Source organism: Pimephales promelas, chromosome 5, assembly GCF_988280905.1.
Source record: "Pimephales promelas chromosome 5, fPimPro1.hap1.1, whole genome shotgun sequence".
Classification (NCBI taxonomy): domain Eukaryota; kingdom Metazoa; phylum Chordata; class Actinopteri; order Cypriniformes; family Leuciscidae; genus Pimephales; species Pimephales promelas.
The window spans coordinates 41,648,807-41,663,283 of record NC_142773.1 but is presented as its reverse complement, the minus strand read 5'-3'; the positions used below and the strand labels follow the sequence as shown (position 1 = coordinate 41,663,283).

General features: G+C 34.6%; 2 protein-coding genes across 2 annotated transcripts in view; one reads left to right on the top strand and one right to left on the bottom strand.

Moving 5' to 3' along the window:
• Positions 1–991, bottom strand: part of atcayb (ATCAY kinesin light chain interacting caytaxin b) — a 29,633-nt gene extending 28,642 nt beyond the window's left edge. Inside the window, exon 1 of the mRNA XM_089131556.1 lies at positions 929–991. The gene's annotated coding sequence lies outside the window, so the exon portion shown is untranslated. The remainder of the gene's footprint in view (positions 1–928) is intronic.
• A 2,641-nt stretch (positions 992–3,632) lies between these two features.
• On the top strand, positions 3,633–8,895 carry cplx4c (complexin 4c). Its single transcript, XM_039665593.2, has 3 exons — positions 3,633–3,840; positions 7,862–7,949; positions 8,671–8,895. The coding sequence occupies exons 1-3, from the start codon at positions 3,680–3,682 to the stop codon at positions 8,893–8,895; spliced, it is 474 nt and encodes a 157-aa protein (XP_039521527.1). The 5' UTR covers positions 3,633–3,679.
• The last annotated feature ends 5,582 nt before the right edge of the window (positions 8,896–14,477 follow it).

Here is a 14,477-nt window from a genome sequence, read left to right as displayed (position 1 = left end):
TAAAGCTAAAGTGTCGCAATGGTTTGGGTTTAAGCTTTGCACGTCCATTAAAAAATAATAAATATCATCCACCCAGAATTGAAAACTGCTCGGATGGGTTTGACATGCTCTTCTGTATACAGCCGTAAACATAAAACTGTCCTCAAACGGTTTAGTCAATCCCTGAGACGACGTTATAATGGACAAGAGTGAGTTTAGAAAGACTCTGAATCCTCACATCATCCATTAACATCACTCAATCCCTCCAGTCATGTGGAAGAGCTCGGAGTGCTTTCTTCTGTGTTTCAGCCTCGCAGAGTTCACAAAACACATGCAGAGAGTCTTAACACCGAAATGATTAGACCGGAGTATATTTTAAATAATGTAAGTCACTATTTACTGGTAACGTCAGACATTTGGCATTATCAGGACCCACATATATATTGCATTATTATGCATTATATTCAAAATATATGTAGTTCAATACTGACTCATTTTGGGTGAAATATGGCAACACATCTTTTTGCATTTATTATAGTTATTAAACATATAACACTATGAATATCGTTACACCCCTACTAATGTCCTTATGATGTGTAAAGTTATAAAATATTCTAAATGAATGTAAGATCAGATCCGTTCCACCACATGTCTTCTTCAGAATGATAAATATGATGTACATCTGTTGAGACTTTAAAGGGACGGTTCACCCCAAAATGAAAATTCGTTCATAATTTACTCTCCCTTATGTTTTTTCAATCATAAGAAAGAAACTCATACAGGTTTGAAAAAACATAAGATTTTGACCTAAAAATATCAAAATTGAAACTACCGCGGAAACAAAGACACCTACTATCTCAGATGCCCTTGAGGTAAGCTAAAACCTATCAAACATTAATTTCAAAGTGAACTATCCCTTTAAGCTCAGTGCTGTGCTTCACTCACTCACCACCAGATGGAGCTGGAGTTTCAATCATCCTCCATGAGGCAACAGAGCAGGAACAACCTGATCAAAAAGAATTCAGTCTTTTAACTTTATATGTGCGAGCACACTTTCTATAGAGAATAGTGAGGAAAGAAAGAAGTTCACTTTCCTCTAATCACTGTGAAATGAGGTTCGGTTAAACACCTTATAACATTGAAGAATGTGTTTTGAAAACAGTAAAGAACTTTAATATTAAAGATACTGCATCATTCGTCTTTATTAGCCTATTAATTAATAAATCTAACAAAATTATTAAAAAAAAAAGAGTAAAGCTTCATTATCTCATTCATTTTTGTGCTAAATTAGTCTACACTAGGCTACATGTCAAGTTTGATTTTCTGGTCTGTCAACTCAATCACATGATCCGCTCTCTGGATCATGTGACACTAACGTGAAACTAGACTTCATTCACGCCAATGGAAAGCATATTTGAACTGTCTGAATCGTTCCCTATCCCCTATATTGTGCACTTTCACCATGTAGAAAATAATAAATGTGTCCGACATTCAGCCGCAGCTTCAGAGTCTATTTATAATGTAGGGGGCGGAGCTACGGATTCTAGAGAACTTTTGATTGGACAGAAAATCTGTGTGGAAAGTGTGGAGTGATGTCATCAAAATCATTGATTTATATTGACAGAAATGAGAGAATTTTTGAAGTTTTGAAAAGTATATATCTTCTAAATGCGAATTTTGTCATGGTTTTGGAGCACACTCGCTTATAACAGTAATGCTAACATATGCCAATTTTTTTTTTTTGATAAAAACAGAACTTTGACCAATTTTAAAGTAAGTTTAATTTTGTGCACTTTATTTTTTGCACCTTTAAAAAACTGCATGCCCACGAATAGGAAATCCTGCTAAATAAGTAAATGAACAGAGAAGGTTGAGGATATGTTGATTAGAAACACCATATTGCTCTTGAGCTCAGGAGAGTCTAATTTAAGAACAGGCGAACAGACGGGGGTCTTAATCTGACCCGCTCGGAGGATGCCAGATTATGAAGATCTCACCTAGACCTCAATGAAAATCTGGGATTGCTTTAAACCTGGAAATAAACAAAGTTGTAGAATTTTGAAAGACACAGAGAAGCTATTGTGCAAAGATATTAATGCGCATTAATTATAAATCGTGGATCTCAAATCAGGCTTGATTCACAATTACCAATCACGATTTTATCTCAGTGATATTTATATAATTTACATAGCTATTACAGTATTTATAAATATAATTTGCTAATTTTATTTGTTGTTTTAGTAATTTTATTTTTAATAAATTTTTTCAATATTTCTATTTAGCTTAAATTGACATTATTTTCACTTTTTACTTTAATTCAGTTGGTTGCCAAAGCAGCATTTCTAATTTAACTAGATGAACTCTTTTTCATCTATTAATATCAGCTTTATTGTAATGGAATTTTTTGTATAGTTTTATTTTTTATTCAGCAGCAATTTTTTAATTGTAAAAATAATAAACTAAATTATTATTATTATTTTTAATTATTTCAGATTTTTTTCAATTAGCCTAAAAATTAATATATATATATATAATTAAAATTATTAATTATTTTAATAGTTTTTTAGTAAGCAAAAATTGTATAGTTGTAAAAATAAACAACAATAATTATTATTATTCATCTACTTTTAATATTTTATTTCAGATTATTTTCAATTAGCTAAAACAATTTTAATAGTTTATAGTTAGCAACATTTTTTTAATACTGTAAAAGTAATTAACTAAATAATAATTTGTATCTATTTTTCAGATTTATTTAAATTAAGTTTTTTTAATATTTTTCTTTAATTAGCAACAATTTTATAATTGTAAAAATAAATATCAATAATTATTAATACTATTCATCCTTTTTTTAATATTTTATTTCAGATTTATTTCAATTAATTTAAGCGATTTTTAATAGTATTAGAAACAATCACAACACTGATCCAAGTTTCATGTTTCAAGTTTCAACTTTTCACAGTATTTGCATTTTGTAATGTGTATTAAAAAGGTATTTATTATTATCTTTTCTGTGAATAAAAAGAAGCAACTCTAGCTACTAAAAAAAATTGGTGTAGGATTTACTTTGAAATAAATCTCTCAAAAATCACTACTAAATCAATTACACACACACATAGTGAAATGGTATATTATTAATCTTGAATATTTTTAAGATTTTTTCTTTTCTCTAATCAACTTAAATAATTTATTTAGTTGAGATAACTTATTATTTTGAGTTTCTGATGATAAAATTAATCTCCTTCATTGTATTAACTCACTTTTTCCAGTTCAATCAACTTAAAATTTTAAAGCAACCAGGTTACTTACTTTTTTAAGTTAAACAAACAATATTTTTTACAGTGCAATAATCATAGTTTTTTTTACACCATATATATGAATTAAAGGCAGATTTCAGATCCCCAGTGTTATCTGTGCTGCTGTAAGACTATCAATCGACGTCCTTGGCCCAAGGTGAGGCCAGCACAGGTTTCGATGGGGTTTTATAATAAGATAAGCCCTTGAGCCGTTTTCATCACAGCATCTTCATCTCAAGAACAGGTGCCAAATCTGAAACTACACCTCTATAGTCTTCATATTGTTATTGTAGCTCCAAAAAAACAAGCTTTAAGAAGCTTCATTCCTGAACTGGAAAGGTTAAATACACGAATTAGTCAATATTGGAAGGTTCCTCTACTCTTCAGGCCTCAAACCCGAGAGCATGGCATTCCTCCTGCAGCAGATGTTGGGGGACAAACTGAAGAACATGACCGGAGGAGCCGAGGAGGCAGAAGTGAAAGGGGACGGGAAGGAGACGGCGGCGTCTAAAGGGATGAGCAGGGAAGAGTTTGAGGAGTATCAGAAACAGCTCATCGAGGAGAAGTGAGTACAACTGTTCATACAGCCACTGCCGTATATCATGTTGATGGGTCTCAAGCAGACGGAGAGAGATATTTATGACAAACATTGTCATCCATTTTAATGAAAACGAATATAGGTCTCAACCTTTGACCACACAATGTCCGAATCAAAATAAACAACAAGCAAAGAACATTTTGTTGTGAGGTTTCAATTTTGGTAGCTTACAATGGATCTAATCATTCCACATGACTGTACACTGTGTGATCTTTGGCCCTCTGGTGGTTAAAAGCAAAACTGCATGTATTTTGTGGCAGAACATTGTTTTGGATGTGCTGCGGATGAATATGATTCTCCTGCCGCTCATAAAACATTCACTCACACCGGATGCGAATAGCACGTCAAATTCACGTCTACACTTTTAGAAGAAAAGGTTCTATATAGAACCTTAAAAGGTTCTATCAGCGCTGCGTATTTGGAACCCCTAAAAGGTTCTATACACTCTTAAAAAAGGGTTCCTCTGGGTTCTATATAGAACCCTGGGGTTCCATACTTGGCCAATAGAACCTTTTACCAAAAAAAAATGGTTCTATATAGAACCATTTTGGAGTTCCATATATGAAGCGGGGGATGGAACTGGAACTTTCTGGTTCTAAATAGAACCATTTCTTCTAAGAGTGTAGTTTGACGCTTGACCACTGTGTGTTAATTTGCGCGTCAAGAGTGAAACTGACGCGCATAAAAACAAAAGTTTGAAGCGAAAATTACGCGCGTCACGGCAGCCATTTTTTATATCGATCGAGCATTCATTGAGAGAGTCACCGCTCTGTATTCGCTCTAAAGAGCTAGAACAGGCGAGTTTCACCATTTGCTATCCTCATCCATCTAATATGTCATTTATTTTTATTTTGATGATAAATAGAGCCCGTTTCCTCTCTCACGTCCAGACACGAACTTATGCACATGTACGTTGGTTGTCTTTACGTCATAATAACATTTCATATAATCTATATGGAATAAATAACATTCAATACAAAATGAACATGTCTTGTATATTGAAATAAAGTTTTGCATCCAGATCCTTCACCACATGAGCAAACAGCAGGCTCCTGATTGGTTAACGCGGCACAAATTGACGCAAAAGTTCAGATTTTTCAACTCGGGCGGCAGAAGCGAATTCGCATCAAACGCGTGAATGCACAAATAACACTAACTAAATCATTTGAGTGTAACGCGGTGAACGCGCCAGACGCTCAATTCGCGCGAAATTAACGAAATTGAAATTTCTTACACACATAACGCGCCTTTACATTGACTTAACATTGACATCGCGCCTGACGAGCTATTCGCACCATTAGGCTGTCCACAATAAAAATATTATTGGTTTAACTTAAAAAATGAAGTAACTTGGTTGCCTTAAAATTTTAAGTTCATTGAAATGGAAAAATTTAGTTAATACAATGAAGGAGAACTCAAAATATGATGTTATCTCAACTACATAAATTATTCAAGTTGATTTAACAAAAGAAAATCTGTTGTGATTTGTTAAATTAAATTAAATTAAATTAAATTAAATTAAAATAAAATTAAGATCAATTTCCAAAAGATGATTTTTATTCCTCTTTTTAGGCAACTTTAGCGTGGGTGTCCAAACGTATCACATCACGGTATATATTCTTGTTTCCAAATAGTTCATATACTGCAATGTTACATAACATCAGTATCGCTCAGTGATGTATATGAACATAATGAAATCGTCTTAGTCTGTAATTATTGTCTTATCCTAATTCCCATTTCCTACGGTCCGCCGGCCAAAAGTGGGATCAGTCCGTTATAGCCGTCATCGCTGACCTGAGGTCGACTGACGTCACAGATATATATATATGAGGATGTGATGATATTTAAATCATGAATCTAGCGTGTGGTTTATTCAGAGATGAGAAATACCACGGATAAACTCTGTAAGACTTCAGACGGATATCTGAGGATCAACACTGAAAAGAGAAAGCGTGAAAGCTGTGACGTCTCGGAAAAAACACTACACACAGACACTGGCGTAATGTTACGCTCACTATACCTCATCTCTTTATATAACTTAAGTGCAGAACTGGGTCACGAGAGGCCAAATGTGACCTAACCTTTAGTGTGATCCAAACACAACCACTAACTGTGGAAAACCACCACAGATTTACACAAAGATGCTTGTGTGTGTGATGTTGTTTAATATCTCAAGTGTTACAGCGTTTGAGCGCTGCTCCATATTTTACCCCTAAACCCTTTAACCTTCTTAGGCTCCATCCTGCTGGTAACTGGGCTATTATTTCTGTAAGGAACAGTCTGGATATATACGTTTGAACGATGGCTAATCTCTGTGGGTCAGAGTAATACGATTGAGAGGTTCAGGAAGACGCTCAGATTGATCGGTTTCATGTAAAACCACTGAACACCATATAGGCTAGCTCGGTTTCTGCCAGTGTATATAGGCTAATCGTGTCGGGTCAGATAGGGTGAGTCTCACAAAAAAAAACATGCCTAGGTCATTAACAAAATAAAATAAAGGATAATTAAGCCTATTTTTGTACCATTTACACTCTAAAAATTGCTGGGTTGTTTTAACCCAACTTTGGGTCAAATATGTTTTAATTACATTTTTAACCCAACGTTTGGGTTTGTCCATAGTTTGACCAAAGTTGGGTTGAAACAACCCAGCAATTTTTGAGTGTATATTTATTTTTTATTATTATTTTGCAATTTTGATTTCAAATTCCCTCAAGGTCTCATTAAAATAATGCATTTTTACTTTTGATATTTTTTTTAATGATTGCCATTAGATAATTGTAATTGTATTGTAATATTTATTTATGTAACCAATAGAAACTCTCATTAATATAATGCATGGATACTTTACTTTTGATGTTTTTAATAAATGACTGCCTTTAGATTCTCATTATTGTACTGTAAAAGTTATTTATTTAATCAATAGAAATTCTCATTTAAGTTTTACTTTAATTATTAAATGATTGTCATTAGATTGTCATAATCTGTCATATTTATTTAATCAATATAAATTCCCCAATATACAAATTTATGAAAATGACTGCCATTATACGCTTATTAAAATACACTTTAATAATTGCTTTATTTATTTAATCAACATAAATTCTCATTATGCAATGTATGAAATGGCTGAAATTAAATTCTGAGAATTGGACTATAAATTATTATTTTTAATTGTAAAAAAAATTGTACTGTAGTATTTATTTATTTTATCAATATAAATTCTCATTAATATAATGCATATATGGATGCTTTATTTTTTTGTTTTTTATTAAATGATTGCCATTAGATTCTCATAATTATACTGTACTATTGGTTTTAATTAATTAAATCAATTTAAATGTTTACTTTTCACAAAAGTTTTTATTTAAAAGATTGGCATCAGATTCTCATGCAATACTTTTTTTTTTCTCGGCGCAACAAATCCTACATTAATTTAACCAATAAATACTTTACGATTGAAATAATATATCATTTTCACTTACAGTAATGAGAAGTTGCATAAGAATATATGCTTAATATTCATAAAAAAGTAATGCAAAAATGCAATGCAGAGTAATATTTCTTATCTTGCGAGATTTACCCAGATGTTTCTTCATAACACATTCCAGATTCATATTTCCATTTAATCAAGCAGAATACAGAAGCTGATCATGTGTGTCATAATTCTGAACAGAATTACTAAGGGATAAAAGTACTAAGAAACTAAAACCTCACAATTTTGTTTCTAAAGTATCAACCTGCACTGTTAGACCTTACCAGGTTTTTTACAGTAAAATACTGGCAACTCAAGTTAACTAAAAAATACAACTTATTAGTTTTAGTGCATTTTTACAGTAAATTACTGGCAACAGTGTTGCCAGTATTTTACTGTAAAAAACCTGGTAAGGTCTAACAGTGTGACTTTTGAACTAAAGCTGTTGTGAGACATGAATAATAAACATGAAACATGAATAATGCAGTAACGTGTTGCATGTTTTGTTGCCAGGATCACCAGGGACCAGGAGTTTGCTACAAAAAAAGCCGAGAGAGCAAACTTACGAGTGCATCTGCGTGACAAATACAGACTACCAGCGGTAACACATCACCAGTCCGCTTTGATTCAGATTCAGAGTGTTTTATTGAGTGCAATGTCAGCATCCAAGGCTAAAAATTCAATTACACAAATACAAATATCATATAAATAGCCTACAATAAAAACCAAACAAACAAAAAACAGCAAGATTTATTAGATTAACAAAAAATTGCTGTAAAAAAAACGGCCATATTTTGACAGTAACATGCTGTTTTCAATTAAAACAGCAATATACCGCAGAAAAAGTGCATTCTAGTTGATTGCCCAACATTTTCAGGCATAATCTAATAAAATATACAGTATTTAACAGTTTGGGGAAGTTGGCTTATATTTATTAATAATAACATATGCGGGGTTAATCTCACAAGCAGCACATGTTCATTTGTTTTTGGAGTGGAATATAGGTTTAGGTAGTTTATTTATATAGCACAATTAAATACAATTTACATTGTCCAATGTGCTTTACAATATTAATAAATATCATAAAAGACTGACAGCAAAACAGCAACAAAAGTTCAGGATTACATTTAAATAGACTACTGCAAGATAAGTGCTTCACCAGTTTAAAAAAGAGATACAGTGTAATAATGTTTTCTCATGAGTTAAATGAGTTAAGTTATACAGTATATATAAACAATTATAAAATACAAACTGTGTCATATTTGATACACAGGCCTACGTGTATACAGAAACGTATTAGTGTGTTTTCTGTTCGTCCACAGAGCGCACAGGACGACGCCACGGTCCAGATGGCCGGAGATGACCTGGACATTCCCGAGGAACTGGCGAAGATGGTGGACGAAGAGGAAGAGCAGGAGGAGATCAACGACTCTTTCATGGGGAAACTGCAGAACATGGACGTGGACTTCGACTCGATCAAGGCTAAAGCTCAGAGCACCATGACCGAGGTCAAACAGGCCGCCGAAGACAAGTGTGTCGCCATGTGACCCATCCATCATCAACTAACATGGATGTGGAAGGATTTATACTTTGTTTTTTTCATTCAATGATTATTGATTAAAAAAAATATTATTCATTTTTCTTTAAACCCGTACACCTTTATGACGTTCAAATCTTTTGCTACACAACTTTTGTGTCATACAGGTTTACATTAAAGGGATAGTTCACCCCAAAATGTAAACTCTGTCGGTAATTACTCTCCCTCATGTTGTTCAACCCCGTCTTCAGAACACAAATTAAGATATTTGGGATTAAATCTGAAAGCTGGATCACTCCTCCATAGGCTTTGGCCGGCCAGGACAGTTATTGAAGACATCGTTAAAAATAGTCCGAGTGTCTACAGCGGCTCAACATAAGTTTATCGAGCGACGAGAATACTTTTTGTGCGCAAAAAAAACCAAACAAAAATACGACTTTATTTGAAATAAATATATGTGATATGTCCTATCTATTGTTTGTTTCTTTATGTTTCCAGTCGGTTTAATTTAATATCCATTATTGTATTATGTTATTGATTTAAAATAAAGCATTTGCCATCTTTCCATAAAACATTTGACCAAGTGAGTGTTGCATCTTGGGTAAAATTTTACAATAAAGTTTCATGTTTTTATGTTTTCAATAAATGAACAATACTTCTACAGCACACTGTTAGACCTTACCAGGTTTTTACAGTAAAATAAAAATGTACTAAAACTAATAAGTTGTATTTTTTAGTTAACTTGAGTTTTAGTGCATTTTTACAGTAGATTACTGGCAACAGTGTTGAAAAAATGCACTAAAACTAATAAGTTGTATTTTTTAGTTAACTTGAGTTTAAGTGCATTTTTACAGTAAATTACTGGCAACAGTGTTGTAAAAATGCACTAAAACTAATAAGTTGTATTTTTTAGTTAACTTGAGTTTTAGTGCATTTTTACAGTAGATTACTGGCAACAGTGTTGAAAAAATGCACTAAAACTAATAAGTTGTATTTTTTAGTTAACTTGAGTTTTAGTGCATTTTTACAGTAGATTACTGGCAACAGTGTTGCCAGTATTTTACTGTAAAAAACCTGGTAAGGTCTAACAGTGCATTTATTATTAATCAGTTCAAAATCTACTAATATATTGTTTAGATCAAAAGTTGTATCTGTTTACATTAGTTAATGTACTGTGAACTAACATTAACATTTTAAGTAACATCCACAAATGAAAAAAAGAATATATTGCTCATGCTAACTAATGCATTAATTAATGATATTGATAAAGTATTATAACATGCAATTTGTATGATCCCTCTTATTTTGTTTATTATTATTTAGTTTATTTCTGCAAGGTGTACATATTTAAACTTATGACTGCAACTATAAAACCTTTTAAAAGCTATTTAAATATAATTTCCAGTAATGGTTCGCATATATAAATGAAAATTCAGTCATCATTTACACTGGATTCAGATGTGAGACTTGTCCAGTGCACAAGTCAAATGAACACTTGAATTGTTTTTGGAGCTAAAATCATAACAAGTAAATGATGACAGAATTAGTAGGCCCATTAGTATATAACGTCCCTTTAAGATCAATCCAGTACTCGTTTAAAACGAGATGGCTGAACATTAAAAGAGCACTGCAGGGTTTACTTCAGGAATACCTCGAGCTGTTCTTCATCCTCAGATGTTAACATTGATGAACAGGAGTCTCTTCTTCACATCGGACAGCAGATTATCTGTACTATCCCTTCTCTGCATCTGCAATCACAACACAGCCTAAGAATAGATAACCATAGACAAGACTGCTTAGCATCATAAACTTCCTATAGATGAAGCATTAGTTCTGTGAATAGACAAGAGATGCTTACTTAGCCGTGTGCCAGCGTGCTACCAGCTGCCCCAAATCAGTCATGTGAAAAGCCCATTAACCATCGAAAAAAGACTCAAGAAGAATAAATAAATTATCACCATGTTTTTTGGACAAGTGTGATGGTGCTTTTCATTTAAGTACCATAAATGTTATGGTAACTATGAAACGTTCACAACCATTTTACTTCCATTAGAAGAATAAATGTATGTGAATGCAACAGATTGTTCGCTTTGTTTATTAAAAAGTGTCTCATTTACTTGTACAATGAGGCACATTTGCGAATGCACCAGATGATTTGCTTTGGATGAAAAGGAGCTAAAGCAGTGGAATTCAGAAACTCTTGTTATCAGCGACACCGCTGGCCGATAAGAGAATTGCAGCCAGAAAATTAAAGGGGTCATCGGATGCACAATGGGCTATATGCACGCATAAGTTCCGCATTTGACGCAAGGATGCTCGTCCATTTCCGGTTGTGCAGATTAAAGCGGAGGAAAACCGGAGAAAACGGGATTATGGCAGAGTCTTCAATATTTACTGTCCTCCCGTCTTTGAAACGAAACGTACATACGTTTAGATGTAATTTTATATATAGTTATGTTTATTTAATATAATTTTAAAAAGAAGCATAAACACAACGAGGGTGTCTGTTTTATCTGTTTTTGTGACTAACGTTTCATTAGTATAACCATGGAGTATAAAATTCAATATAAATTCTCGGTATTGCATTGGACTCTTACGATCGGCGGAAGTTATCGAGCATCCTTAATCCTTCACCGGAAATAACGCCGTGCATAGAGCCCATTCACTTTCATATGGTGTTTGCAAATTGCTGGAGAATTGTTGTCGGAGAATTACCACGCTATTCTCCGACATGCCTGATCGCGGTGTGTTTTAAAAGAAAAAAAATCCCTAAAAGGTTGTTAAATCCCTAAAAGGTTGTGGAATTTACCGGGATATGTTAAATAGGGAAGCCAGCGACCGGTATGTGGACTAAACAGGCACTTTTAACGTTAGCTGTCAACCCTCACGTTTTTTTCCCGGGTTTCTCACGTAAGTTTGAGCTCTTTTCCCGCTGTCTTCCCGTTTTAGGTTTTTCCTGTAAAATATCTCGTATTTTAATATTCTCATAACATTAACATTATTCCTTTAATCGGACCTGTCAGTCTCTGTTGTCCTGTTGCTACCCCCTTGCTTTAAGCATCGTTTTGCTTACTAACTTAAGTTTTGCTTAAAACAGCTAACGTTACTAACTACACTTTTGAAACACATAATTAAAAGTACGTTTTATGTGTGAATGGTTGTTAGCACTGTAACAACCGCACGAACTTCAAAGAAGGCAGAGACCAGCACACAGATGGCAATTACGCACACAACTCTTTATTAAGTGCTAAAATACAACTTCATCTGTTAAAACACGTTACCCCCCTGATTTAGGTTGTAGGCCCGAAGTCAGATCAGTCCACGTCCGATGAGGATGAGAACGCTTTACCAGGCGCACACTTAATCGACCGCGATCGAAGCAGTCCACATTCAGTGAGGAGGTTGAGACACTTTGGTAGGCGCAGCACTTGAGTTGTCACATCGGTCAGGAGCTCCCCTATCCTGGATCATATTCAAAACCCTAACTACCTAGCACAATCACCCCCCACTAGCTGCCTATCTTCACCGCCGGAGACACTAATTATCCCGAGCGGCCGTCTAGCGTTTCCCACAAGTGTGAGCTCCCCCGGACCTCTCCCCGCAATACTCCAAAACCATCCCTTAAATAGACCTCGACTCCTCCCATATCAGCTGTACACATTCATTTAATTAGACGCTTCCATTCATTCTGATTAAGGGGCGTGCGTATTAATCCCACTCGTTTCCTTAATCATTACAGCACTATAACTGTTACTAAACTAGCAGCTAGGTGGAGCGCAGTTTACCTTTGTCAGGTGTTCTGACGATTCATGCTACCCATCGAGATTTGCTAACTTACTTACCGGTTATGCGCATGTGCAGACTCACAGTTGTTGTTGTTTTTTTTTTGTTTTTGTTTTTTTTACAAAAGGTACATTTTCCTGTTATAATGTATAATTTCCCTTTAAAAAAATGCTTACTACCATATGAATATTTGTACGATCAGACAGCTGAAAAGGAATAACTGAAAGTTTCAGTTACTATGAGGACAGGTGTACTTTGACAAGTCAAAGATGAATATTTTATGATAATTTTTACTTTTCACACCGTTTTAAAAATAAAAACAGTAGTCTACAGTATACAGCTACTCATAACTTAGAATTGTATTATAATTGCATTTCATACGACTTTAATCGGCATTCTGTGATCAATTCGCGCTACGGTAGCATTTTTCGACAACGCCGGATTAAGTTAGCGTAACGTACTGTGCTCCCACTGTTTGTTGGAAATATCAAATGGGTCCAACCTGTTAAAAGTGCCGTTTTATCCACATACTGGTCCCTGGTGTCCATATTAAACGTATCCCGGTAAATTCCGCATCCTTTTAGGGATTTTAACATCTTTTTTATTGTCTTTCTCCCAACTCGGCTGCGTCTCCTCGTTCGACTTGCTGGTATGTTTACATTTGTTATGTCTTAAGTTCTGGTAATCATGAGGACAAGAAACTTGTAACTTCTTCAAGGTTTATTCAAACCCACAAGCAAGGCAACAGTGCCACACGGTCACATAATTAGACAGCAGGTGCAACAACCTCCTTTCTTACTCTACACCTTTTATAGGTAACATCATGTGAACTACAGCGCCATCTCCTGTCAAGTACATAAACACAACATTCCCCCTTTACTCAAAATTGTAAACTCCACCCAAAATACATATAGTTGGTGCAATAGGCAAAACTTATACAATATTTACATCCAATTCAATTAGTTTAACAATATTCTACATTCTGTAACCAAACCTATTAGAACTAGAATTACTTTCTCATTTAGCACAAGGTTCTCAATGTCTTTTGTACTAAGTGACATAATCATGTAACCAACGCGGAGGGCGTTTCACTCGTGATGAAGACCTTACAGGAACAGATGGAGAAGCAACTTGATTAGGCAAGTTCACAAGTTCATCTTTAGGCAACACAGTAGAGGACGGAACAGACTGGAGAGGCAATGACACCAGTTCACTCTCAATGACATTTTCCATAGGTGCACAAGCTGGAGAGAGATGAGATGCATGCCAATTTTTTCCATCGGATAACTGGTAAGTGCATGGACCAAGTTGATGTACAATTTTCAAAGGCTTTGAGAACCTAGGATGTCCTTTTGGCACATGAACTGGAATTTTTATACGCACCCAGTCTCCAGATTTGAACTCAGGAGTACAGGCTCTTCGTGTGAGGTCTGTGTATACTTTCATCTTCTTTTGAGATAATGACACTTTCTGCCTCACATCAGGATCCTTACAAGTGATAGGAAGAGGGAGAACATTAAGACGGGTACGCATTTTCCTGCCACAGAGTAACTCAGACGGAGACAGTCCAGTAACAGAATGGGTAGTAGCACGGTAAGTTTGAAGAAACTCTGTTACTGTTGATTTCCATGGCTTTCCAGACAGAATAGCAGATTGAATAGCACTTTTCAGGACTCGATGGAGTCGCTCAATAGCTCCATTTGCAGCTGGATGATACACTGATGTATATATGTGTTGAATGTCTCGAGCTTTCAGAAATGCTGCAAACTCCACTGACTTGAACTGACATCCATTGTCAGATACAATGTA

Coding starts and splice junctions, on each gene's coding strand:
- cplx4c (XM_039665593.2), top strand. CDS start 3,680: ATGGCATTCCTCCTGCAGCAGATGTTGGGGGACAAACTGAAGAACATG. Junction 3,841..7,861: donor AAACAGCTCATCGAGGAGAA/GTGAGTACAACT, acceptor TTTTGTTGCCAG/GATCACCAGGGACCAGGAGT. Junction 7,950..8,670: donor ACAAATACAGACTACCAGCG/GTAACACATCAC, acceptor GTTCGTCCACAG/AGCGCACAGGACGACGCCAC.